Below are 27,050 nucleotides of genomic sequence, written 5' to 3' on the forward strand. Positions count from 1 at the left end.
ACTTCCTGCGCAGTTTCTTTTCTGGTTGGGAAGGCCTCCACCCAGTGAGTGAGATGATCTACGATCACTAGTAAATGTTTGTACCCCTGCACAGAGGGCATTTCAGTGAAATCTACTTGTATGTTTTGAAAAGGTCTCAAAGCAATTTTTCCTCCCCCATACGCAATTTTTCTCATTACCTTTTGGTCAGTTTTCAGGCAAATCGCACACCCTCTTGTGACTGCTTTTGCCAGATCATAAACTCCAAGGCATAAATTTTCCCGTAAAAAGTGGTCGCACAAACCTTGGATTCCCCAGTGGGTTAATTCGTGTAACTCTACTAGCACCCTTCGAGCTAGGGCTTTATTTAGGAACCTACGCCCATCAGGAGTTAACCATTCTCCTTGTTTCCCTTGATGTAATTCTAGCTCTTTTATTGTTTTTAATTCTTTTTCACTGAATCTCGGCTCTTCTTTTTTTCTTTCTCTACTTGGTCCTACTTCTATTTTAAAGGCTTTTACTGGGTTTCTTGGGTCTAAGGCTGCTTCTTTAGCGATCTGATCTGCTAATCGGTTTCCCTTTTCTTCACGTGTGTGTCCTTTCTGATGTCCGTTTATATGCACCACAGCTATCTCTGCGGGCTTTTGTAAGGATTCTAATACTAGTTTTATCAGTTTCTCATGTACTAGGTTCTTCCCTTTTGAGTTTAAGTAGCCACGTTCCTCCCAAATTTTTCCAAAGGTATGGATGATCCCAAACGCATATTGCGAGTCTGTGTAAATAGTTCCTTGATCTCCCTTTAACAGATCTAGTCCTCTTTTCAAAGCATAGACTTCACAACACTGGGCTGACCAGTTCGAGGGCAGTTTCCCTTTTTCCGTGACTTTCATGTCCTCCCCATCTATGACAGCATATCCTGAGGCTCTTTTCCCTCCTACTACTCTTGAGGACCCATCTATAAAAAGGGATCTCCCGTATGGCAAGGGTACATCTTCTAAATCCTCTCTCACTTTGGTCTGTAGATTTATGAGTTCAACACAATCATGTTCTAGATCTGCTAGGGGTTCTCCGGTAAGAAATTGTGCAGGGTTTAGACATTTGGAGGTGACTAACTCTAAGTCCCCTGTGTTCATTAAGATGATCTCATACCTCAATATTCTAGAGTCAGTCAACCATTGCTGAGCTTTTTGGCTTAGCACTGTTTTGAGATCATGGGGGGTGTGGACTTTAATTTTCCCTTGCAGAGTCAATTTTTGGGCTTCTTTTATCAGGATAGCTGCTGCTGCTGCGATTACTTTCCCACTTAAATACATTCTTAGGGCTTCTTTGAGCAACTCATTGATGTTCTTTGCTTGCCAGTCCTCTATCTTTTCTGGGTTTTGTCTAATATCGGGTCAGGATTTGGTGGCAAACTAGACCTTTAAGAGGACTTGACCCTCTGGGCTATCTGGGTCTATATGTGAATATAACTGGAAATTTCGTTTTAGTTGGTTAAGCCAAATTGCTGGGGTCTCATCCTTCTCCTGAGTACCATCAAAGGCCAATTTCGTGTTGCTTCCCCTATGGGTACTCTTTGATCCCTCTTATCATGAGGGCCCTATAGTCTCTCATGTTTTGCCTACCTTCTTGTTGGCTGGGACTCCAGTTGGGGTCCACCAAGGGCATCCCCTGGTTCCCTGGGGGCCCCAATCCACCCTCTCTTTCCCATATCTTCACCCCTGCCGCTCAGATCATCTGGACCTTTCTCAGAAAGAACAGAATGCTTAGAATAGCTCAGGTCTCCCCAGGTACAAATACTCAGCCCTAGAAATTGGTCCAACTGGCTAGATATTCCAACGGGGTCTTCCACTAAATTTCTTAGCTCTTTCCCAAATCCCCGGACTTTGGAAACTGCCAAAGGTGCATCCACAAACCTAACTCCCCCAGCTGCTCTACCCACAGGAACCCCTCTAACGGGAAAGAGCCCCTCCACCCTTGGTGCTTTGGATTGGGTGCCACCATACGGCCCTTTTTCTAAGACACCAGGCAGGGAAATAGTAGTGGAGACAGACACTGGAGGCCAGGGGGCATGCCAGGTGATGAACCAACCCTGGGCAAAGGTGGCCTCAGCTCCCAGGTGGGAGGAGGCAAGGAAACTCCAGCTGGAGAAGGGGAAGAGGGAGTTGGGGAGATGGTTGAGGAAACTAAGGGAAGGGGCGATGAAACAGAGGTGGGAAAACGGGGGAAAGGAATCAGGGACTCAATAGGAGGGGCTGAAGGACCAACTGGGGAAACTGTTGGAGAAGTAACAGGAGCAGAAGGGGACAGGCAATCGAGGGGGTCCCATTCCATTATTTTTCTAGTCTCCCCCTCTCTATTCCCTTTGTTTTCCTCTCTATTTCTTTGTAACTTGCATATTCTCACAGTCTCATTATTTATAAAATTCTCCAGCCAGCAAGCTGCATGAGATAGTTGTTCTATATCAAGGGGCTGTTAGGGGGAATTCTCTTTGCTTTGGAAGGATTTGCTCCTTTGCTATAACCTCTTCCCAATTTCAGGCCTCAAAACTAAAAAAAATAGGGTGCTTCTATCTAAAATGGAATATACTGACAGGCAGCTAAAGCTCATCTGACCCTTCCCAACTTCGTATTTTGAATCACTTGACTAAACTTAATCTCTTTTAACTAAATTCCCCTCTTGGCACTTTACATTGTCTCTTGGCCAGGACAATCACTAGTCACACTCTCATCTATTGTCTTCTGTACTTTTTCTCTTTGGATTAAGTTTTGAACTCCTTGATGGACTTTCTAGCCTTGTACCGCTGCTAAGTCCTGCCCAAACTCTTACTTGGCCTTTTGCCTAACCTTCTTACTAGGCTTGGGAAGCTTGGTCTCCCTGCCAAGGTAAGGTCGAACGTCCTGCCGAGCCTTACACTCGAACTCCGGCCAAGCCCCCTTGCCTGACTCTCCTACTAGGCTTGGGAAGCTTGGTCTCCCTGCCAAGGTAAGGTCGAATGTCCTGCCGAGCCTTACACTCGAACTCCGGCCAAGCCCCCTTGCCTGACTCTCCTACTAGGCTTGGGAAGCTTGGTCTCCCTGCCGAGGTAAGGTCGAACGTCCTGCCGAGCCTTACACTCGAACTCCGGCCAAGCCCCCTTGCCTGACCCTACTAGGCTTGGGAAGCTTGGTCTCCCTGCCGAGGTAAGGTCGAACGTCCTGCCGAGCCTTACACTCGAACTCCGGCCAAGCCCCCTTGCCTGACCCTACTAGGCTTGGGAAGCTTGGTCTCCCTGCCGAGGTAAGGTCGAACGTCCTGCCGAGCCTTACACTCGAACTCCGGCCAAGCCCCCTTGCCTGACCCTACTAGGCTTGGGAAGCTTGGTCTCCCTGCCGAGGTAAGGTCGAACGTCCTGCCGAGCCTTACACTCGAACTCCGGCCAAGCCCCCTTGCCTGACCCTACTAGGCTTGGGAAGCTTGGTCTCCCTGCCGAGGTAAGGTCGAACGTCCTGCCGAGCCTTACACTCGAACTCCGGCCAAGCCCCCTTGCCTGACCCTACTAGGCTTGGGAAGCTTGGTCTCCCTGCCGAGGTAAGGTCGAACGTCCTGCCGAGCCTTACACTCGAACTCTGGCCAAGCCCCCTTGCCTGACCCTACTAGGCTTGGGAAGCTTGGTCTCCCTGCCGAGGTAAGGTCGAACGTCCTGCCGAGCCTTACACTCGAACTCCGGCCAAGCCCCCTTGCCTGACCCTACTAGGCTTGGGAAGCTTGGTCTCCCTGCCGAGGTAAGGTCGAACGTCCTGCCGAGCCTTACACTCGAACTCCGGCCAAGCCCCCTTGCCTGACCCTACTAGGCTTGGGAAGCTTGGTCTCCCTGCCGAGGTAAGGTCGAACGTCCTGCCGAGCCTTACACTCGAACTCCGGCCAAGCCCCCTTGCCTGACCCTACTAGGCTTGGGAAGCTTGGTCTCCCTGCCGAGGTAAGGTCGAACGTCCTGCCGAGCCTTACACTCGAACTCCGGCCAAGCCCCCTTGCCTGACCCTACTAGGCTTGGGAAGCTTGGTCTCCCTGCCGAGGTAAGGTCGAACGTCCTGCCGAGCCTTACACTCGAACTCCAGCCAAGCCCCCTTGCCTGACTCTCCTACTAGGCTTGGGAAGCTTGGTCTCCCTGCCGAGGTAAGGTCGAACGTCCTGCCGAGCCTTACACTCGAACTCCGGCCAAGTCCCCTTGCCTGACTCTCCTACTAGGCTTGGGAAGCTTGGTCTCCCTGCCGAGGTAAGGTCGAACGTCCTGCCGAGCCTTACACTCGAACTCCGGCCAAGCCCCCTTGCCTGACTCTCCTACTAGGCTTGGGAAGCTTGGTCTCCCTGCCGAGGTAAGGTCGAACGTCCTGCCGAGCCTTACACTCGAACTCCGGCCAAGCCCCCTTGCCTGACCCTACTAGGCTTGCTTGCCTTCTTGCCTTTCTGCTTACTCGGGTTAATGCCTGCTCTGACGGGGACATCCTGCCCTGCCTTCCAGGGACATTCCCCCCTATCTGCTCTGATGGGGACCTCCATCTATGCCTGCCATGGACATCCTACCTGCCCTGTTATCCTGTCCTGCCTGCTGTGGACATGCCCTCTGCCTGGCAGGACTTGCTGCTCCTGCTTGCTAGGACATCCCGCCCTACATGCCTGTTATCCTGTCCTGCCTGGCGGGGACATGCCCTCTGCCCGGGGGACATGACGCTCCTGCCTGCTTGGACATTCCACCTGCCCTGTTGTCCTGTCCTGCCTGGCAGGGACATGCCTTTTGCCTGTCAGGGACATGCTCTCTGTCTGCCAGGTACATGCCCTCTGCCTGCCAGGTACATGTCACTCCTGCCTGCTAGGACAGCCCGCCCTACCGGCCAGTGATATCCCACCTGCCGTCCTATCCCATCCTGCCAGCGCCGGGGACATGTCCTCCAGGACCTCCACATCCCACCTGCCCTGCTGGGGATATTCCCCTTGCCCTGATTGACAGGGACTTACTTTGCCCATAGGGCACCTCCACACGCTCGGAGGAGGGCCTGCTTTACTTCTAAGGAGACGCCTCAGTCGCTCCTCTATTCCACTCGCTTCCCCCCGTTCCCGGCCGGCCCCTTCGCAGGAGTCCGGAAACGCGGTACTAGCGGGCCCCTCTCACTTCGGGGGTCCGAGCTGCCGGCCCCCGTCTCACTCACTCACTCATTCGCTCGTCTCCCGGTTTTTCTTACCCATCCGATGCTCCTCTGTGTTGCTCGTCTCACGCTGATCCTAGGGTCCGAAGGTAGCCAGCGACTCCCGAGGGTCCCTCGAAGCAGGTGGTCGAGCTGTCCAGCTGTCCGGGGGTCCTCTTTGGGCGTGGCTATCCCGGACGAGCCCCCAAATTGAAATGAACAGGGCTAATGCCTTTATTAATGTTCAGCTCTTTATTAAAAAGATCAGCTGGGCAGGGGGCTCGACGCAGAGCTCGCCCCCGCGGTTGTAGCTTTCCCAGGCAGCCGGAAGGAAGGAGGCGCGCAGAGCCGGTCACTGGAGTCCCGAGCAGCAGCTGTCCTTTCTCCTTCCTTGTGGCACACCGGTGGCCCGAGGATGAGGAGGCGTGGCGTGCAGAGTCTGTTGCTGAAGTCCAGAACAACAGCTGTCCCCGCTCCTTCCGTGGTGGCAGCACCAGGGCTCTCTCTCTGTCTATCGCCCTGCTTCTCAGAGCCTAATATAGTATGTTCCTTCTTAGGTGATGGCGACGGTTAAAAGCCAGTCAGGGGATGTGTTTCCCTCTTCCTCAGCTAGGGCATTTATCTAGACTCCTCTATTGTGTTCAGTTTTTGATTTATATTCATTTTTATCTCCTAAAAATACTCCCATGATCCTAAGGGGTTTTTATTTGCATGTTAGTCCCAGAATGGCAGCGTGGAGGGGTGGGAGGCCAGGTAGTTTAGAGAAAACAAACAGAGCAATTGGCTAATTAGCATTTCAATATCGGTACTTGGCTAGAGTTAGTAGTTTTCTTTTAGTGTTGCCATGGGAACTAGGAAAGCCCTGCCCGCGTCTCTGGGGAACACCTGGAAACTGTTCATAACACTATAGATTTGTAAGTTAGGCCTGTAAGAAAGGTACTGTTGCAGTATAGTAAATCCTATATGAATCCTTTGGTAAATTGTTTAACTTAAGTTATAAGTCAGGATAAGTACTGTTAAGTTTAAATGCTGTTATGTGCTGTTGGACCATTAGGCTGTATTTCTTTTTATCCTTACCCTTTCTATCCTTTTGTCTCTCTCACATACACACACTCCCACACCCCTCCACATAGATATTTTTTGGTTTATTTTGGTTTGGATTGATTCACTCTGAATTTTTTGCTTGTTGTTTTTCCTGGGGGTGTCATAACCATCTAGTAAGTAGCAGAGTAAACCTTGCCAATGAACTTTGTTGTGCTGTCGCTTTTATATTAAATGTTTTTACTGATACCTTTGCCAGTGATTCTTTAAGTGATTTTAAAGCACTCATTCATAACACCTGGGCCGTGGCATTCAAAGTGGCTTGGTCAACAGGTCAAGGGAAGGGATTCTGCCCCTCTGCTCTGGTGAGACCCCCACCTGAGCACTGCATCCAGCTCTGGGGTCCCCAACACAAGAAAAACATGGACCTGTTGGAGCAAGTCCAGAGGAGGCCACCAAGATGATCAGAAGGCTGGAGCTCCTCTGCTATGAAAACAGACTGAGAGAGTTGGGGCTGTTCAGCCTGGAGAAGAGAAGGCTTTGAGGAGACCTTATATCACCTTCCAGTACCTAAAGGGACTACAAGAGAGCTGGACAGGGACATTTCACAAAGGCCTGTAGTGACAGGACAAGGGGGAATGGCTTCAAACTGCCAGAGGGAAGGTTTAGATTAGATATTAGGAAGAAATTCTTTACTGTGAGGGTGGTGAGGCCCTGGCACGGGTTGCCCAGAGAAACTGTGGATGCCCCATTCCTGGAAGTGTTCAAGGCCAGGCAGGATAGGGCTTGGAGCAACCTTGTCTAGTGGAAGGTGTTTCTGTCCATAGCAGGGAGTTGGAACTAGATGATGTTTGAAGTTCCTTCAAACCCAAACCATTTTTAGGACTCTATGAAATTGTGTTGATAAAATTCCATGAATCATTTAATATCAAAGATAATTAATTCTAAGAATTTGAAATTGTAAGTACATTACCCCTATAAAACATTAACAAATAGGGTTTGCCCTTTTCTTAGGAGTGGAAATCTACAGTTTTTATATTAACATTTCCTACACTGTTATTTTTTATCTCTTACGAGGTCTTTCCTTGCCAGTTCCTTTTGACTCAGAAAATGTCTGTATTAAACTCTTAACTGTAGTATTTGTCATATTATCAATAAACTCTTCATGTACCTGTCAAAAAAAAAAAAAAAAAGAGAATACACTCCACAAAAGGAATTTTAAAACCAGTAATTGAAAGAATGTAATCATCTTTAAAATGTGGTTTTCTCTAGAGTTAGGGTTCAAAATACTTGCCTTTAAAATATATTACAGGGCTTCCAAATATTTGCAGGTATTTTACCACGGAAATCCCTTCTTTGCTTTAGTATTAGCAAAGGTATTTAAGATATAGATGCAAATGAGGAATGAAAGAATACAGCTTGATGATGCATTTAAGATTTGCTTCCATTTCTTCTATCTAAGCCAGTTTTGTAATCCATAATTTTCTGAATTTGTCCACAACATCTCCCACTACAATGTCTCTTAAGCCAGCACCACTTAAGGGTGTAAACTATTACTACTGTATTCTCACAATCCCCACCTGCTTGAGTAAAAGCATTACCCTTGTAATGTTTTTTAGTCTGACAAAGGAACAACCACATGGTTAATAAGAAGATTTTCCAGCAAGGCAGTATGTATATGTTTTAGAAATAAATAGCATGACCCTTGCAACTACCATTCATTAGCAGAAAACCTCAAAGCCAAGGAAAACAGTGACTCAAATTAGGTGTATACAAATAAACCTACATTTCAGAACATCAAAAATTAAGGACTACTTATAAATATTATTAATTAAACCAACTTGCATCTAGAGAAAAGACACTATAAAAGCTTCTTTCAGTACTGTTACTGAAGGTCTTTTGCTCATAAAAACCAAAGCATACAAAAATTTGAAGTTTTCAGAATGATATAATTTCAAGTTTTAATTAAAGAAAAGCACAAGTATCCTGAAATGTTTGAAATGAATGCTAATTAATATCTAGGGAAAAGAATTCAAATTTGTCAATCAATATATTCTTTTTGGTTTACACCAAATGTAACAATTATTCAGTCTTATTCTGTAAAATTTGTGATACTGAACTTATAACTACTCCAGGAATCAATAAAAGATTCAGGTTATGTTGAATTTAGATATTAAAAAGATTTGCAATACAATGAACAAAATTAGAGGATGACCCATTTAATAAAAAAATTCAGAGAAGCTTGAATAACAAAAGAAAATACACATGTAGAAACATCACAAAAGACCAAAACAGCAATTTAGTAGATGTTTCAATCTCCTTCAGACATCTCATAAACAAGTTGAATACTTGCACAATGTTTGATATCTGTGGTAAAAAGAACCATATCTGCTTCAAAGTCTTTTGAATGCTGTAGATCATTTCTGTCTATCACCTACTCATACTGGTTTTTAAATCTACAATAATTTGAAAGATATGATCCTGCAATCACCACAAACACAGTAAGAAATGTTCCATTTAAGAGTTAAGAAATATATGTAGCATGATCCAAACAAATGATAAGGTAAAAATTACCTCTTCTATTTGCAAATTAATTTCTTTTATGCTATTTGACAATGATTCTATAATATCTTTCATATGAAGAAGATGTGTTTCTTCAATGTCTTGAAATTTCTGTAAACCAATACAAACAGTTATTCATAATGAAAATAATTATTAAAAAAACTAAACCTTACATTTTAAGAAATATAATAAACAGAAAACCAGGGTTTTTTCAGATTTTGATCACGGTAATGACAATGTTGACGAAAAGAAGGTGCAGAATTCATAGTTATGAAATAATATACTTTATTATAACCTTTTAGAGGCATTATCCAACTTTTCTATTTACTCTTTAAACCTTCACCTATCTTGATTTTTTTAGTCTGACTTATTTCTACCAAAAGAAAATAGGATTGAAGGATGTTAATTAAAAAAAAACAACATAACTTTTTTTCATATCTGAAGAGTTTAGTTTATTTATCTAACTCCAGAAATCCCATTTCTGAATCTGTTTTGCAACTCTTCATCACCCTCTTTTCCGGCTCACAATATACACATACTTTATGTTTCTTCAGTTAAATCTATATCCTTTGCTTCTTTAAATGTGATTCATTTGTTTGATCTTTTAACTCACTGTATAAAAGCTTTGCAGTTTGTCTGGAATTCAGGATCACAAAATATTCTGAGTTGGAAAGAATGCACAAGGATTATCAAGTCCAACTCCGAAGTGAATGGCCTATACAGGGATCAAACCTGCAACCTTGGTGTTAATAACACCATGCTCTAACCAACTTAACGAATAAACTTGCCCTCCTGTTCGACCTTACCCAGGCTTTCACCTGACACCCATTTTAAAATAATTTCCAGTGTCACTTGGAAATAATTAAAATAATTTTCAAATAATTTTCAATTACACTTTCCTAGACAAAGATCAGAACTAAAAAGATCATCCTTTCCAACAGCAAACCATAATCATCTTGAAATCCGTGTTTTACTCCAGGTCTGTCCTAGTTATCTTCCTACTTCTGTAACTGTCCAAACTTTGGAGCACCACTTAATCTTCTCTCCAACTTTTCCAGGGTTTTCTGAAGATCATCTCTTCACATTTCATACCTCCTGGTACTCTTGATTCACAAACAAGTACCACTTCATACAGACAAATCAAATCTCTCTTCTAAGCTCTCAGCCTTTCTTTCTTTTGTCATACTTATATGCCTCTCTCTAGCCATCAATCAAGCAGATAAATTTTTCTTTTCCTCAAGTGGTCATCCTCTGTAGCCTATTCTAGGATGTTATTTCTTTTACTGACTGCTTGATTACATAAGCTGTATTATTTTACTTTCAAAGCTATCTATGGCCCATCTCTATAATATCTACTCTCAACCACTATCAGGGTGTCGACATCTGTACGCAATGTGATGTTCCAGCCTATTTTCACTACTGTCCTGATTTCATCTGGGATAAGAGTTCATTTCTTCTCAGTAGCTGGTACAGTGCTGTGTTTTGGATTCAGTATGAGAATAATGCTGATAATACACTAATGTTTTGGTTGTTGCTGAGCAGTGCTTACCCTGAGTTAAGGGCTTTTCAGTGTCTCAGGCTCTGCCAGTGAGGAACTGCACAAGAAGCTGGGAGGGAGCACAGCCAGGACAGCTGACTCGAACTGGCCAAAGGGATATAACAATAATAATATGGTATGTAATATTTTATTTTTTTCAATTATTAAACTGTTCTTATCTCAACATAGGTTTTACCTTTTTCCAATTCTCCTCACCATTCCACCAGGGAAGGAGGAGAGAGTGGGTGGCTGCATGGTACTTAGTTGCCAGCTGGAGTTAAACCACAACTACCTAATCTTTACCTAAACTCAAAGTCAACTTTTGAGATTATGCCAATGCCACTTCCTTCATGTTTGGTTTGAGGTCTCCATAAAACTCTGCAAAACATTCTCCTTTAAACTCTTCTCTATAGTGTATATCAAAGCAACCAGCCATTCAGAGATTTTTTTTTTTTGTCTTTTGTCATCTCGGCCTTGCACAGGAGATAACACAGACAGGTCTGATCAAAGACTAAGGCTATCTAGGTACTATAATACAACCAGCTATAATCATTACCCAAATTGTTTACTTTCACTTTTGAAAGATCAGTCCATTTTGAAAAGATGTACTGAAACAAATCTGTAATGTTAATGACCCAATAAATGCAAGTCAATTCTTAGCATTTTAAGCTACAATAAAAATGAAAAGTCATCCATAGGTTCTTTATTCAACTCATCATACACAGCATAAGCAAGCATTATTCCTTTTTATAAATATGTACATTTTCCTGTAGGTTTTAAAATGTGAAGAATTATTACTCATTTTTGAACTTTATGTATATAAAAACTGCTCAACAGCAGTTATCTAGTCAACTGCACTCAGTTCTATTTAAGACAGGACTTTCAAAGAATAACTTAGCACTTCCAGTTATTTGTTTCATTCCAATAACTGACTGCACTGTGTTTATAAAAAAAGCTTCTAAAAAGGTGAAATAACTGACAAATGAGATGTTTTCATAACAAGTGCATAGCAATTGTATAATGCAACTATAGTTTTATTCAGAAAAACTTTCAACATGAAGAATTTCTGCCAAATCCAATATCTGAAACAGAAAGTGAATTATATTTTCCTATGTCTTTAATAATAAAAATCCTTCCATGTTTATTGCAGAAAAAAACCACATAATCTGCAATTTAATATTAGGAAGATCATGTTTCTAATTTCAACTTCTCAAAAAATATATCACAAGCCATGTCACTTTGATAATAGCAGGAAATTTAATAAATTAGAATAAAGGAAAAAATGTAAAATTTATAGAACAGTATTGGTGGAGTTTAACTACGAAAAGAGGACAGTTAAGTGAGGATGTTGCTACATGATTACCTAGAATATAGCCCCAGCATGTCAAGGTGTTTGCATCCTCAGAAAAATTTTATCTGAATGGTCTAAAACAGATTTAAAGTTAAGCCAACTGGTTTTGCACTGAAACAGCTGAGAATGTTCACATTGTTCACTTATTTTGTTTTTAGAATTAGTATATATAATGTGAGATGTACTGCAAATTAAGATAATCTAGGTTGTGATTGATTGGCACAGGGTGCTAGTGAGGGTCTTTTGCCCATGATTCTGAAATGTGCTGGCTGCACTGGAACACACTTGCAGTTTTACGGAGATGAGACAGGGACTCCTGAGGTAACAGAAGCCAACAGGGAAACACCAGAGAATTATCTCAAAGGAATTAAAGGGTGATCCTCTAGGAAGGTGACACAGCTGACAGCCTAGCTGAGGTGCCTTTACACCAATGCATGTGGCATGGACAACAAACAGGAGGAGCTGAAAGCCACCACACTGCTAGAAAGCTATGATCTTGTTGCCATTACTGAAACTTGGTGGGATGAATCCCGTGACTGGAGTGTGGCTATCAATGGTTCCAGGCTGTTCAGGGGAGGAAGGAGAGGTGGAGGGGTTCCCCTCTACATCAACAGCTGGATTGAGTGTGAAGAGTTGTCTCTGAAGAACAGCCACAAACAGGTTGAAAGCCTGAGGGTAAGAATCAGATCAAAGCAACAAAGAGAACTTAGTGGTTAATGTCTACTACAGGCTGCCTGACCAAGAGGAGCCTATTGATGAAGCCATCTTGCTCCAGCTGCAGGAGGCATAGCGCTCACAGGCTCTTGTCCTGCCAGGGGACTTCAACCACCTTGGCATCTGCTGGGAAAGTAGCAAGGAGAGCTGTAGGCAATCCAGGAGATTACTGGAATGCATGGAGGATAACTTCTTGAGCCAGGTAATAGACAACCCTACCAGAGGGAATGCGATACTGGATCTGATGGTCACCAATGTAAGCAAACTAATTGGGGATGTCAAAACTGGAGGCAGCCTGGGCTGCAGTGATTATGCACTGGTGGAGTTTGCAGTCCTAAGGGACAAGGGTCAGGTAAGGAGGAAAGTTAGGTCCCTGACTTTTAGGAAAACAAACCTTCAGTTCTTCAAGGAGATAGTCAATAGGATCCCTTGGGAGACTGCCCTCAGGGACAGGGGAGTGGAACAGCTGGCAGACCTTTAAGGAAGTCTTTCATAGAGAACTAGAGGTTGTGATCCCCAGGAGCAAGAAATTGGGCAAGGAAGGCAAGAGATCAACATGGCTAAGTAGCAACCTGCTGGTCAATCTAAAGGGAAAGGAACAAATGCACAGGCAGTGGAAACAAGGACAAGTGACCTGGGAAGAGTATAAAAATGAAGTTGGATTGTGTAGGGATGGGGTTACGAAGACCAAGGCAAAACTGGAACTCAATGTGCCAAGGAACACAAAGAATAACAAGAAGGGCTTCTACAGGTATGTCAACTAGAAAAGGAAAGTCAAAGAAGGCATATCTCCCCCAAAACCCAACGCTGGTGAACTGGAAACAAAAGATGAGGAAAAGGCTAAGATGCTCAACAACTTTTTTTCCTCAGTCTTTGATAGCAACCTCTCTTCCCACACCTCTCAAGTGGATGCACAGCAAGATGGGGACTGGGGAAACCAAGTCTCCACCACTGTAAGTGAAGATCAGGTTTATAACCACCTGAGGAACCTGAACATACATAAGTCTATGAGACACAATGAGATGCATCCCAGAGTCATAAGGAAATTGGCTGATGTAGTTGCCAAGTCACTCTCCATGATATCTGAAAAGCCATGGCAGTCAGGTAAAGTTCCAGGTGACTGGAAAAGGGGAAACATTATACCCATCTTTAAAAAGGGTTGAAAGGAGGATCCTGGGAACTGCTGACCTATGAGCATCACCTCTGTGCCTGGGAAGACCATGGAACAGATCCTCCTAGAAGCTCTGCTAAGGCATATGGAGGACAGGGAGGTGATTCAGGACAGCCAGCACAGCTTCACCAAGGGCAAAACCTGCCACACCAACCTGTGGCCTTCTATGATGGAGCAACTACATCAGTGGACAAGGAAAGGGCTGCGGATGTCATTTATCTGGACTTCTGTAAAACCTTGGACACAGTCCCTCACAACATTCTTCTCGCTAAATTGGAGAGGGATGGATTCGATAGGTGGACTGTTAGATGGATAAGAAAGTGGTTGGATGGTTGCATCCAGAGGGTGAGACATGGGGGTTAGAAATTAACTTAGAGTAGAAATTAATTTCGGATTTAGGATAGTTGTTTTAGATGAAGTGTGCTGTTTAACTTGCTTAGCCTGTAACTTGCTGTGCTCAGAAAGGCCTGCAAAGATGAACAAAGGAATGCAAGGCCCTGATAAGAACAGTCTTCTATCCCAAACAAGGTGAAAGGAATGTGAACTTCCAAGCTGGAGGGACATAAGAGAGGCTCCTCAGACCCTGAAATCAGCGCAAACCATCACTAAGGTTGGGCTACAGCCAAGAGACCAAAAGAGCATGCATAGAAGGACGGGGTGAAAAGTTCATCCTTGAGGAAGACCATTTACTTCCTCCTGTGCAACCACCAGATGACCACCAGAGAGCTCTGTGCAAGCCCAGAAGGACTGATAAGCTAATTTTAATACGAAGCAGGGCTGGGTTGGGCTAGGATATGAATATGCATGAACCTATTGCAAAACTTAATGCATATGCAACATTTTAGCAGATAAAAGAGAGGTTGAATTCTCAGGAGGTGCACATGCCTTTGTGGAGCGATCCCGCATGTGCCTGGCACTGAATAAATATATAGCTACTTTACAACTTTTAAGAGTTGTGGAGTTTTTTCATGAATCAAGGGAAGTGATCAATGGCTCAGAATTCCAATGGACATCAGTGACAAGTGGTGTCCCTCAGGAGCCCATATTAGGGCCAGGGCTATTCAGTGTCTTCATCAGTGACATAGACAGTGGAATTGAATGCATCCTCATCAAATTTGCAGATGACACCAAGCTAAGTGGTGCAACTGACACACCTGAAAGACAGGATGCCATCCAGAGGGACCTGGACAAGCTCAAGAACTGGACCTACAGAAACCTCATGAGGTTAAACAAGACCAAGTGCTGGTGCTGCACCTGAGTTGGGGCAATCCCTGGTATCATGCAGGCTGGGGGATGAATGGATTGAGAGCAGCCCTGCCAAGAAGGACTTGAGGGTGCTGGTGGATGAAAGGCTGGACATGAGATGACAATGTGTGCTTGCAGCCTAGAAAGCCAATTGTATCCTGGGCTGCATCAAAAGCAGCCTGGTCAGCAGGTCAAGGGAGGGGATTCTGCCCCTCTGCTCTTCTGAGACCCCACCTAGAGTATTGCATCCAGCTCTGGGAGCCACAGCACAGGAAGGACATGGACCTGTGGGAAGGAGTCCAGAGGAGGCCACCAAGATGATTAGAGGGATGGATCACCTTTCCTATGAGAAAAGGCTAAGGGAGTTGGGTTTGTTCAGCCTGGAGAAGAGAAGGTTTCAGGGTGACCTAATTGTGGCCTTTGAGTACCTGAAGGGAGTCTGCAAGAAAGATGGAGAGACTTTTTATAAGAACACGTAGTGACAAGACAAAGGGGAATGGTTTCAAACTGAGGGACAGTAGGTTTAGATTAGATATTAGGAAAAAATTCTTCACTCTGAGGGTGGTGAGGCACTGGCACAGGTTGCTCAGAGAAGCTGTGGATGCCTCATCCCTGGAAGTGTTCAAGGCCAGGCTGGACAGGGCTCTGAACAACCTGATCTGTGCAAGGTGCTTTTGCCCATGGCAAGGGGTTTGAACTAGATGATCTTTAAGGTCCTTTCCAATCCGGGCCATTCTATGATATTCACAAGTGTTATTTTTCCTATTGCATCATCTTTAAAGTACCCCCCCTGCAACCAAACTGTAGATGCAGCTACACCATTATACTTAAAACAGAGTTCACAGATAGGACTTAGACTGATAGAATACCAATTTTCATTTCCAATATGGATAGCTGTGGAAGGTATTCAGAGTTTCCAGGTGTCCGTTATCATATTAAGTGAAAATTTAAATTATGAGTAAAAGGGTTGTTGCAGTTAATGAACTAAGATTATTTATGCAAGTCTGGTTTGCAGTGAGACATAAATTTATATAATTTCTGTATTGAAAAACAAAACAGCCCAAAAGTATGGCCACATTTTTCCAGCTGTAAGATCTGGTATAGTAAAAAGATTTATTTTCTCTACACCTCAGCCTGTTTTAAATAACTCATGCCTACCTAATAACAGAAATAAAGCTGAACAAAAAGCATCTTCATATTCAGTCTCTGGATACAAAAGAACCTGCTACTTTTTTCATTATTTTGTTGCAGAGAATTATTCAAATGAATTTTTAAGATATTATGAAAAGCCCAGCTAATTTTCTTGCTAAAATATCCTAAATTTTCCTTCACTGACAATAAAATCTATTTCAAATACTTTTCATGTTTATCTTCTGTCGGTTCTAAACAAAAGCTTTCTTGCTTGTTATAGACAAGTTTGAAGTGCAATTTTAGCAAGTCCAGTCTATTAACGTAATATTTGGTAATTTTTATCTTATTGTTTTAGAGAGCAGTAAGTCAACTGCTATAAACACAATCTCTTTCTTGTAAGGTAATGAATAGATAGCAGACAGCTTTTTTGAGACTAAATAAAGATTTAAATCAACCTGACTGAATTTGCTCTGAAGTGAATCAGAACCATTCACAGGATCTATTTCAGTGAGGGTTCAGTAACTTCCAGAGCAAGGTAATCAACAAAATCAAAAAATTTGAAAAAGAAACTTTAAAACATAACAAGCAGCAGCACATGAAATAATACAGAGAACTTGATATCCTCTGAAATACAGATTTAAACAGCTTTAAAAAAACAAAACCAAAATTTTGAGTATATGTGCTTTTGACCACCTCACATAAACCCTGGAAAGTCACTTTCACAAGCTGTTACTGAAGTGTTTTGCCAGAATGATAATGAAAACATGATGGATCTCAGTTTTTAAACTCCTATGAATGAATTTATCTCTCCAGCAATTCACAAAATTTCCCACATGATCTCAATGTATCTACAATACTTTCAAAAGTTTTCTTCATAAAAAAGTCTTTCAGAGTGCTAGTGTTCAACTGTGTCATTCAAGGACACTGTCATCACAACATACATGATCAGTGTTTGCCCTTCAGACATATTACTTCTGACATTATTGTTCATATCAATTTCCCATGGAGATCATTCTATCTTGAACCAATTTTTCAAAAGCTTTAATTTCAGATATCATTAGAGAGGTAAAATAAAACAGATTAATTTATTCTAAAGGAAAGTCATTTAATATAACACTTACCTGTGCACTTCCGGTCATCTTCTGTTCAAAAGCAGATTTAACTGCCGCATATTTCTCCACATACAGTTTATAGGTATCTGTAGCTTTTTTCAATTTAACTGCAGCCTATAGATTAGTAAAAAAAAAAAAAGTGTCAAATGTCACACATCCAACATGATCCAAGAATTTTAAAGTCACTATTAAGAGAAAGCCTAGAATGACCTACAAAAATGTTCAGGGGCATACCAAACAGTGAAGTTTCATAACAAAATTTCACCACTAAATAATTGATTTAAGCCATTAGATTCCTATTTAAATCTATATGTAAACCACATAAAAAGGTAACAAAGCAATTGCCTCATTTAAATACCTTCCTCTTATCAGTAATGACTGTTATACTTATTTCGAAATAAATATTTGTCCTCGGGTGACGTTATGGTGCTTGTATCCCCAATCGTGTGTTCTGTTTATGCCTGATATTATGTTCTGTGCCTTCAGGACTGACTCTGAAAAGTGAAGATTTGTTTTCTCTTGTTATCAGCCGGCACACCTCCCCCCATAGTCTGTGTCTAGGAGAGGCTAGGCTTGATTGCTTGCTGGCTTTCTTGCTTTCGCTTTGCCCTTGCTTTTGCTTTTGCTTATTAGTTAGTTTAGCTAGGCAGTCCAATTTTTACCCTGGACTGGTTTTTTTTTTCCCTTTCCCTTTCCCTTTCCCTTTCCCTTTCCCTTTCCCTTTCCCTTTCCCTTTCCCTTTCCTGAATATCATCTGAACCAGCTCCGGACCGGGACCTGGGAAACACCAAGAAACACCGAGAGCCTGCATTTTGTGATCTGCAGCAGCCATCCCCAGCACCGGAGACCGAGAACTGGGCGACCGCTCCCAGGAGAGACTTTCTGAATTTGTCATCTCTTCAGAGCGGTGAAAGAGTTTTGTCATCAGGTGTTGTTTTTTGTATTGGGGAGTGTTTTGCTTGTTGAATAAACAGGTTTTTCTCCACTTCTCTCTAAGGAAATTCTTCCCAAACCAGGTGAGGGAGGGGCTGTGGGGAGTTTGCTTTCTGGGGGCTCCTCCTGGAGGTTTTCTCCCAAATTTGCCCTAAACTAGGACAAATATTTTGGCGCCCAACTCAGGGCTCGAGTGTGGAAAAAACCCTGTTCTAATCATATTTTGGTTGCAATTACTCTGGGCTGGTATAGAGCAGTTACTGGCTATGTTGTTTGAATTCATAATGTCTCTTGGGGTGCAGGCCTGCATGTGTTTCTGGTCCCTAGGGTTTTTTGTGGTCATAATACCTCTATGGTCCCTAGGTTTATTTTCTTATCCAGAAATAGCTCCGGTATTGTCCCTAATACATAGTTTTTGCAGTAGAGGGGCACTGACCAGAATATCCATCAGGCTAGGCTTGGTTGTAATGGCTTGCAGGAGGTTTTATAAAGGTGCTGGAGTCTGTTCCAGGAATGTATGGTTCATGGTTATGGCTGTGCACCCAGTTTGTTAGAGGAGAAGCAGGAGATGAGGCTTTTCAGCCTTTGCTTTCCTTCTTCTCCTCTGAATCTGTTACATCCCTATTGGAGAATGTTCAGTTCCCCCTGAATGTTAAAGAAACCATCTTTCTGGTATTTAATTTGGTAAGCTTTCTCTATACAGTCTACAGCTTCTCTAGAATGAGGGCTGAGATTTCTAGAAGGGCTGATGAGACCCCTGACCCAGGAGTAGACCCAGGTGTGAGAAATCCTGAGTGGCGTGGGAAATGGGAGGATATGGGCCAAATCCTAAAGGAGTTTTCTGACCCTATAGTCTGGGACTTTCCATGTGAACAAATTCAGAACCCAGCTGAGGTGGCAAAGTACCTGAAAGAGAAGTGCCATGATACACCTAAGGAGAAAAAGATCATTGCAGTGAGCTGGGCCCTGGCATATGCTTATCGCACTCTGCTAGATACTGTAGGGCAGCAGACAGAGGAAGGGGGGCAGGGAAATAAACCAGCAGCTATCCCAGCCACTCAGGCTGCAGCCAACAGCCCAGGCTCGAAGCCAGCAGCTAAACCAGACTGTAAGCCTCAACCAATGGCTGTTGCTACTAGCACGAGAAGTGGAAAGTGCACAGACAAGACCGATTGACCAGTGGATGACGATGATGATTATGATGCAGGAGAAGGACCCTCAACGCCTCCTGACATAAAATCTGGAGTCAAAGCAACTGGTATAAGATCAGAGGCCAGTATTGAGTCCTTTTCCCTAAAGGACCTCCGTGATCTGAGAAAGGATTACACTCGACAACCTGATGAGTCTATAATTAGTTGGTTGGTCCGTCTTTGGGATGCTGCAGGCGAGGCTACAATTCTGGATGGCACTGAAGCAAGGCATTTGGGATCCCTGTCACATGATCCTGTCATTGACCAAGGAATGATGAAGGGGGCTAATCCTCACAGCCTCTGGGCACAGGTCCTGGAAAGTGTAGCACAAAGACACCTGTGTGCAGATGATCTTTATATGCAGCAGACCCAGTGGAAGACTATAGAACAAGGGATCCAACGCCTGAGAGAAATGGCAGTGGCAGAGATTATCTTCTCAGATGACATAACAACTAGGAATCCGGACTTTGTACCATGTACATCTGTGATGTGGCGAAAACTTGTACGGCTTGGGCCACATGAATACGCTTCTGCTTTAGCAATAATGAAGCGGGATGAGAGGGATGAGAACATGCTTGATATGGCAAAGAAACTCCGAACATATGCAGATGCTGTACATGGCCCAACACATGCCAGAATCGCAGCAGTGGAAGCATGTCTGCAGAAATTAGAAGATAAGATACAGGAGAATCATAAGAAACTCAGGGAGGAGATTAAAGAGGACCTTCTCCAAATCTCAGCAGTACAAATTAGAGGCCCTGGTATCCAACGCAGACGTTCCCCAGATGGGGAGAGAAGGTACATCCCACGAGCTGAGCTGTGGTTCTTCCTGCGTGATTGTGGAGAAAACATGAGGAGATGGGATGGAAAATCTACTGCTGCTCTGGCACAATGGGTGCGTGAATTGAAGGAAGGCAAGACTCAGAGAGGAAGTTCCACCAAAAGGAAAGCAGCCCCAATTGCCCATAGCCAAGCCTCCAGGTATGATGATGATGATGATATGTCTGATCCCCTGGAAGGAACCTCTAAGACATATGCCCAAGGAAAGAAGGATAACCAGGCTTAGAGGGGCCCTGCCTCTAGCCAGGTAGAGGCAAGGGAAAACCATGTTTTCTGGACTGTGTGGATTCATTGGCCTGGCACATCAGAACCACAAAAATATAAGGCTTTGGTCAATACTGGTGCGCAATGCACATTAGTCCCATCAAGACATGTGGGAACAGAATCTGTCTCCATTGCTGGCGTGACAGGGGGATCACAGGACTTTACCTTGGTGGAAGCTGAGGTGAGCCTGACTGGAAATGAGTGGAAAAAACACCCTATTGTGACTGGCCCAGAGGCCCCATGCATTTTGGGCATACATTACCTCCGAAGGGGGTATTTTAAAGACCCAAAAGGACTCAGGTGGGCATTTGGGATAGCAGCTGTAGTGACAGAGGGCGTCCAGCAATTGAACACCTTGCCTGTACTGTCCGAGAATCCAACTACAGTAGGACTTCTGAAGGGAGAAGAGCAAAAGGTACCAATTGCCAGTTCAACAGTGCATCGCCGACAGTACAGAACAACTCGAGATGCTGTGGCTCCCATCCATAAGATGATTCGAGAGTGGGAGAGCCAAGGGGTGGTCAGCAAAACCCACTCACCCTTCAACAGCCCCATCTGGCCTGTGTGTAAATCTGAAGGAGAATGGAGATTTACAGTGGACTACCGTGCACTGAACGAAGTGACTCCACCACTGAACGCTGCTGTGCCGGACATGCTGGAACTCCAATATGAGCTGGACTCCAAGGCAGCAAAGTGGTATGCCACTATTGACATTGCTAATGCATTTTTCTCCATTCCTCTGGCAGCAGAATGCAGGCCTCAGTTTGCCTTTACGTGGAGGGGAGTGCAGTATACCTGGAACCAGACTGCACTAGAAAAGGGTGAGGCTTCAGAACATCTACAGTATATTGATGATATTATTGTGTGGGGGAACACAGCAGCAGAAGTGTTTGAGAAAGGAGAGAAAATCATCCGAATCCTCCTGGAAGCTGGTTTCACCATCAAGAAGAGTAAAATCAAAGTACCTGCCCAAGAGATCCAGTTCTTGGGAGTGAAGTGGCAAGATGGACGGTGTCAGATTCCTACGGATGTTATCAAGAAGATCACAGCTAAGTCCCCACCAACCAATAAGAAGGAAATGCAAGCTTTCTGAGGCGCCATAGGCTTTTGGAGAATGCACATTCCTGAGTATAGCCAGATCGTGAGCCCTCTTTACCTGGTCACCCGCAAGAAGAACGATTTCCATTGGGGCCCTGAGCAGCAACAAGCTTTTGCCCAGATTAAGCAGGAAATTGCTCATGCAGTAGCCCTTGGCCCAGTCAGGACGGGACCAGATGCGAAGAACGTGCTCTACTCTGCAGCCGGGAGCCATGGTCTGTCCTGGAGCCTTTGGCAGAAGGTGCCTGATGACACTCGAGGCCAACCGCTAGGATTTTGGAGTCGGAGCTACAGAGGGTCTGAAGCCAACTACACCCCAACAGAGAAGGAAATTTTGGCCACCTACGAAGGAGTCCAAGCCACCTCAGAGGTGACTGGTACAGAAGCGCAACTCCTCCTGGCACCCCAACTACCAGTGCTGGGGTGGATGTTCAGAGGAAAGGTTCCCTTCACCCACCATGCCACCAGTGCTACATGGAGCAAGTGGATTGCTCTCATCACGCAGCGTGCCTGTATTGGTAAACTGAATTGCCCTGGGATTTTGGAAGTAATTATGAATTGGCCTGAAGGTGAAAGTTTTGGTGTCACAGATGAAGAACAAGAACCAGTGACACGGGCTGAAGAAGCTCCACCCTACAACCAACTGCCAGCAGAGGAAACACACTATGCTCTTTTCACTGACGGTTCCTGTTGCATTGTAGGGATGAATCGGAAGTGGAAAGCAGCCGTATGGATCCCCACACGATGGGTCACAGAGGCCACTGAAAGAGAGGGTGGATCAAGCCAACTTGCTGAACTCAAAGCCGTTCAAGTGGCCCTAGACATTGCAGAAAGGGAGAAGTGGCCAAAGCTCTACCTCTACACTGATTCATGGATGGTAGCCAATGCTCTGTGGGGATGGCTGGAGAGATGGAAAGAGGCTAACTGGCAGCGTAGAGGAAAACAAATTTGGGCTGCGGAAGAATGGAAAGACATTGCTACCCGGGTAGAGAAACTACCTGTGAAGGTTTGCCATGCAGATGCCCATGTCCCCAAGAGTAGAGCTAATGAAAAGCAGCAAAACAATCAGCAGGTAGATCAGGCTGCAAAGATAGGGGTGTCAAAGATAGATTTAGACTGGCAACACAAGGGGGAGTTGTTCCTAGCACAATGGGCCCATGATGCCTCAGGCCATCAGGGTAGAGATGCCACCTATAAGTGGGCACGAGACCGAGGGGTGGATTTAACCATGGACAGCATTTCTCAGGTTATCCATGACTGTGAGACGTGTGCTGCCATCAAACAGGCCAAGTGAGTGAAGCCCCTATGGTATGGGGACGGTGGTCCAAGTACAAGTATGGGGAGGCCTGGCAGATTGACTACATCACACTGCCCCAGACACACCAAGGCAAGCGCTACGTGCTCACAATGCTGGAAGCCACCACGGGATGGTTGGAAACCTACCCTGTGTCTCATGCTACAGCCCGTAACACCATCCTGGGCCTTGAAAAGCAGGTCCTTTGGAGGCATGGTACGCCTGAGAGAATTGAGTCAGACAGCGGGACTCATTTTCAGAATAGCCTTATCAACTCCTGGGCTAGGGAACATGACATTGTGAGTGGGTGTACCATATCCCCTACCATGCATCAGCTGCAGGCAAAGTGGAGAGGTACAATGGACTGTTAAAAACCACCTTGAAAGCATTGGGTGGGGGATCTTTCAAAAACTGGGAGCAGCATTTGGCAAAGGCCACCTGGTTAGTTAACAGCTGAGGTTCCACCAATCGAGCAGGTCCTGCCCAGTCTGAGTCCCTGAATATAGCAGACGGAGATAAACTCCCAGTGGCACATATCAGAGGTTTGTTAGGGAAGACAGTGTGGATCAATTCTGTCTCGAGTACAGACAAACCCATTCGTGGGATTGTCTTTGCTCAGGGACCAGGTTGTACATGGTGGATAATGCAGAGAGATGGAACAACACGATGTGTACCTCAGGGAGACCTGATTGTGGGGTGAGACTCATATGCAAAGATCACTGTTTGCTGGATGTTACTGCCATTGTTTGTACATTAAACCACACAGACATGAGACAGAAGAAAATGTGTAAGTGTTGAAGGTTTGAGCAAGTGAGATAGAAGGACATGTCTAAGTGTCATAGGTTTGAGCAATTGAGATGGAAGGAAATGTGTTTGAGTAAGTGAAAGATGGAAGTTTTACTTGATGTTTTTACATGATGTTTGGTAGTTATGTTGACGATTTGGAGATAAGGGGTGGAATAAATATTTGTCCTAGTTTAGGGCAAATTTGGGAGAAAACCTCCAGAAGGAGCCCCCAGAAAGCAAACTCCCCACAGCCCCTCCCCCACCTGGTTCGGGAAGAATTTCCTTAGAGAGAAGTGGAGAAAAACCTGTTTATTCAACAAGCAAAACACTCCCCAATACAAAAAACAACACCCGATGACAAAACTCTTTCACCGCTCTGAAGAGATGACAAATTCAGAAAGTCTCTCCTGGGAGCGGTCGCCCAGTTCTTGGTCTCCGGTGCTGGGGATGGCTGCTGCAGATCACAAAATGCAGGCTCTCGGTGTTTCTTGGTGTTTCCCAGGTCCCGGTCCGGAGCAGGTTCAGATGATATTCAGGAAAGGGAAAGGGAAAGGGAAAGGGAAAGGGAAAGGGAAAGGGGAAAAAAAAACCAGTCCAGGGTAAAAATTGGACTGCCTAGCTAAACTAACTAATAACTCTTTTCGGGTCGATAGGGCAGCGAGAGGCTGAACACAGCAGGGCTTTAGAGAGTGCCTTCGTGGGTCCGAGGACACTGCTGATCCCACTGGCAAGGAAAAAGACGACACTCTTCTGGGGATAGGTCCAAGATTTATTGTGACTCCGAGGAGAGCCCCAGAGCCCAACAGCACTCGAAAAAGTCCCAGAAGACAGTGAGCTCTGGGCCTCGAGCAGGCCCTGATATAGGGTGGGCAGGGAAACCCGATCAGCCAATGGGAGAAGTCATGGGAGTGGCCCTCTGAGGGAAGGGCAACCGGGGTATCCACTTAGGAGGGAGGAGGGGAGGGACCCCAGGCCATTGTCCAGTCACCCAGCGACCCCGGCAGAAGCCTCCAGACAAAGGGGAAGGGTGGACAAGTCACCTGGGAGGGGTCAGGGGCATGAGTCAGGGTTTTTGGGATTGATGGACACACAGGTGCTGATGGGAAAACCTGGGATGAACCAAAAAGGCACAAGGGGGGTACAGAGGGATAAACCATTTTGAACATACATACAGTGGAACCTAAAAACACAACTCCACAGGCACAGAACATAATACCAGGCATAAACAGAACACACGATTGGGGATACAAGCACCATAACGTCACCCTAGGACATTATTTAATTTGTTTTTATTATCAGAGTTAACTAAATAGCTCATGTCAAATACTTAGATCTGCGCCAGAAAAGCAGGAAGAGAACAGGGCTGGAATACAGAACAAACAGTTATTAGGGAAATTCTGAAAGAGGTAATGGTAAAAAACACAAGGCAGTACAGTTTTCTTAGAAGTGAAGGGAGAAATATAAGGGAAAAGATATTCAAAAGTACAGGTGTTCTGTCAATGGAAATTTTAAGAGAGATTTGAAAATGAAGTTAATGCAGAACATACTGAGGACCAAGTTTATGCAGAACAGAGTTGTTTATAATAGTCCTTTTTGGTTTTGTAAATTTTTAATTTGTTTCCTTGTTTGTTGCAAATAAATCAAAATGTTCTTTTTGTGGACTTAATATTCCTAAAAGACAAAAAGAAATACAGGAGAATCCCAATAGTACATGGACAACAAAACTCAATGATTTTTTTTGGTAGAGAAAAAGTGATTTTCAAAGTCCACAGCATAGCAAACACAAGATGAAGTTTTTCAAAATTTTTATAATCTTGCTATTTCCACAAATTAAAATAAAAACTGCTTGCCTAGAACATCAGCCTTTTTGTAGCTTGTGTTCAACATGCCTATTTTATTTATCTCATTGAAAATTCCCATCAGTTGTAACTCAGAAATATTTATGAATTGTTAATGACATCAATAAGGTATTTATTATTTGTTCTAGCTCTGAATTGCTTTTGTCACCACTGGGGATTAAAATAAATTTACTTATACAATATTAGAAATATTAGAAATTAATTGTGTAGGTTTAAGTGGCGCTACCATATAAGAAAGACATTTCAACTATTAGAGCGCATCCAAAGGAGGGCCCCAAGAATGGTGAAGAGTCTGGAGGGGAAGCTGTATGGGGAGCAGCTGAGGTCACCTTGGTCTGTTCAGCCTGGAGAAGAGGAGACTGAGGGGTGACCTCATTGCAGTCTTCAACATCCTCACAAGCGCAAGTGGGAGGGCAGGCACTGATCTCTCTGTGACAAGTGACAGGACTTGAGGAAACAGCATGAAGCTGAATGAGGGGAGGTTTATGTTGGATATTAAGAAAAGGTTCTTCACCCAGAGAGTGGTTGAGCACCAAAACAGGCTCCCCAGGGAAGTAGTCACAGCACTAAGTCTGCCAGAGTTCAAGAAGCGTTTGGAAAATACTCCTAGGCACATTGTATGATTTTTGGGGTGTCCTGAGCGGGGCCAGGAGTTGGAATTGATGATCTTTGTAGGTCTCTTCCAACTCAGCATATTCTATGATTCTGTGATTCTATAGTTTAATTGTAACTTTCTCACAGCGTAGCACGAGTGGGCCCTGCTCAAAGCTTGGCATAGGTGAACTCTAAATGAACTCTGTCAGCATGAATGGCTATGCAGGGGAGGAAACAGAGAAAGACTGGATACCTTCAGATAAGAGTTGAGACCCTGGAGGGCCTCAAGGCTGGCCCAAGCTGGAAGATAAGAGCAGTTAATGGCCTGGCTACATGGACATGGAGAAAGAATCCAATGAAGTTCTAGAAGACCCCAGACTATAAATCGCCATTGGACCAAGAGGAGCGTGCAGGGCATGTGAAGACTGGGGGCACAGAATATGAAGGTATAAAGAATTTCTTTGTCATGGTCCCTCTCTGGAGGCACCAGCTCGAGCTGAAATAAACCAACTCTGCCTCAGAACCCAGGATCTGAAATATTCTTAAATACTCAGCTCTTTTTAAAAAATTTCATGTGTCCCACAGGGAAAATGGCAACTAATTTTCACATGGAATTACTTATAAAGCTGACCACTATCGATAATTTTCAAATGAATTAAAATTAAATGTACTCAGAAAATATATAGTTATATTATGTAATTTTCAAGAGAAAAAAAAAAAGAAAATCGTGACTAAGAATAGTGTTATCGCTTGTTCACATGGAGAAACATCAACCAGGAAATCAAGAGGAATCAGAGTTTTCACTTCTCAGAGAAGTAAGGAGGGGGGCCAGAAGAACTGCCACCTTAGACATAAAAAGTGTTTCTACAAATACATCAGCAAAAAAAGGAGAGCCAAGAAGAATCTCCATCCTTTGTTGGATGTGGGGAGAAACATAGTGACAAAGGATGAAGAAAAGGCCGAAGTACTTAATGTCTTCTTTGCCTCAGTCTTTAATACCAGGATCAGTTGTTCTCAGGGTACTTCTCCTGGGGTGATTTTATGATGATGGTATCCTCATCCTCTGTTCTCTTGCCCAGAAATGGGTCCTGTAGTTTTAAGCTAGGCCCAGAGAGACAGAGAGGGCGAAGGGGCGGGGGGAGAAGCTGCACGCAGTTTGTCTGCAGAAGCTTCATTTTACTCCCCTGGAT

At 44.3% G+C, this 27,050-nt stretch overlaps 1 protein-coding gene across 1 annotated transcript in view; it reads right to left on the minus strand.

Moving 5' to 3' along the window:
- Positions 1-27,050, minus strand: part of LOC128782877 (F-BAR domain only protein 2-like) — a 200,419-nt gene that overhangs the window by 113,415 nt on the left and 59,954 nt on the right. The window contains 3 exon segments of the mRNA XM_053933381.1: positions 7,254-7,350; positions 8,754-8,852; positions 17,012-17,116. Of these exon segments, the coding sequence (XP_053789356.1) occupies positions 7,254-7,350; positions 8,754-8,852; positions 17,012-17,116 (301 nt within the window).

The sequence above is a fragment of the Vidua chalybeata genome, assembly GCF_026979565.1.
Source record: "Vidua chalybeata isolate OUT-0048 chromosome W unlocalized genomic scaffold, bVidCha1 merged haplotype SUPER_W_unloc_2, whole genome shotgun sequence".
Lineage (NCBI taxonomy): Eukaryota > Metazoa > Chordata > Aves > Passeriformes > Viduidae > Vidua > Vidua chalybeata.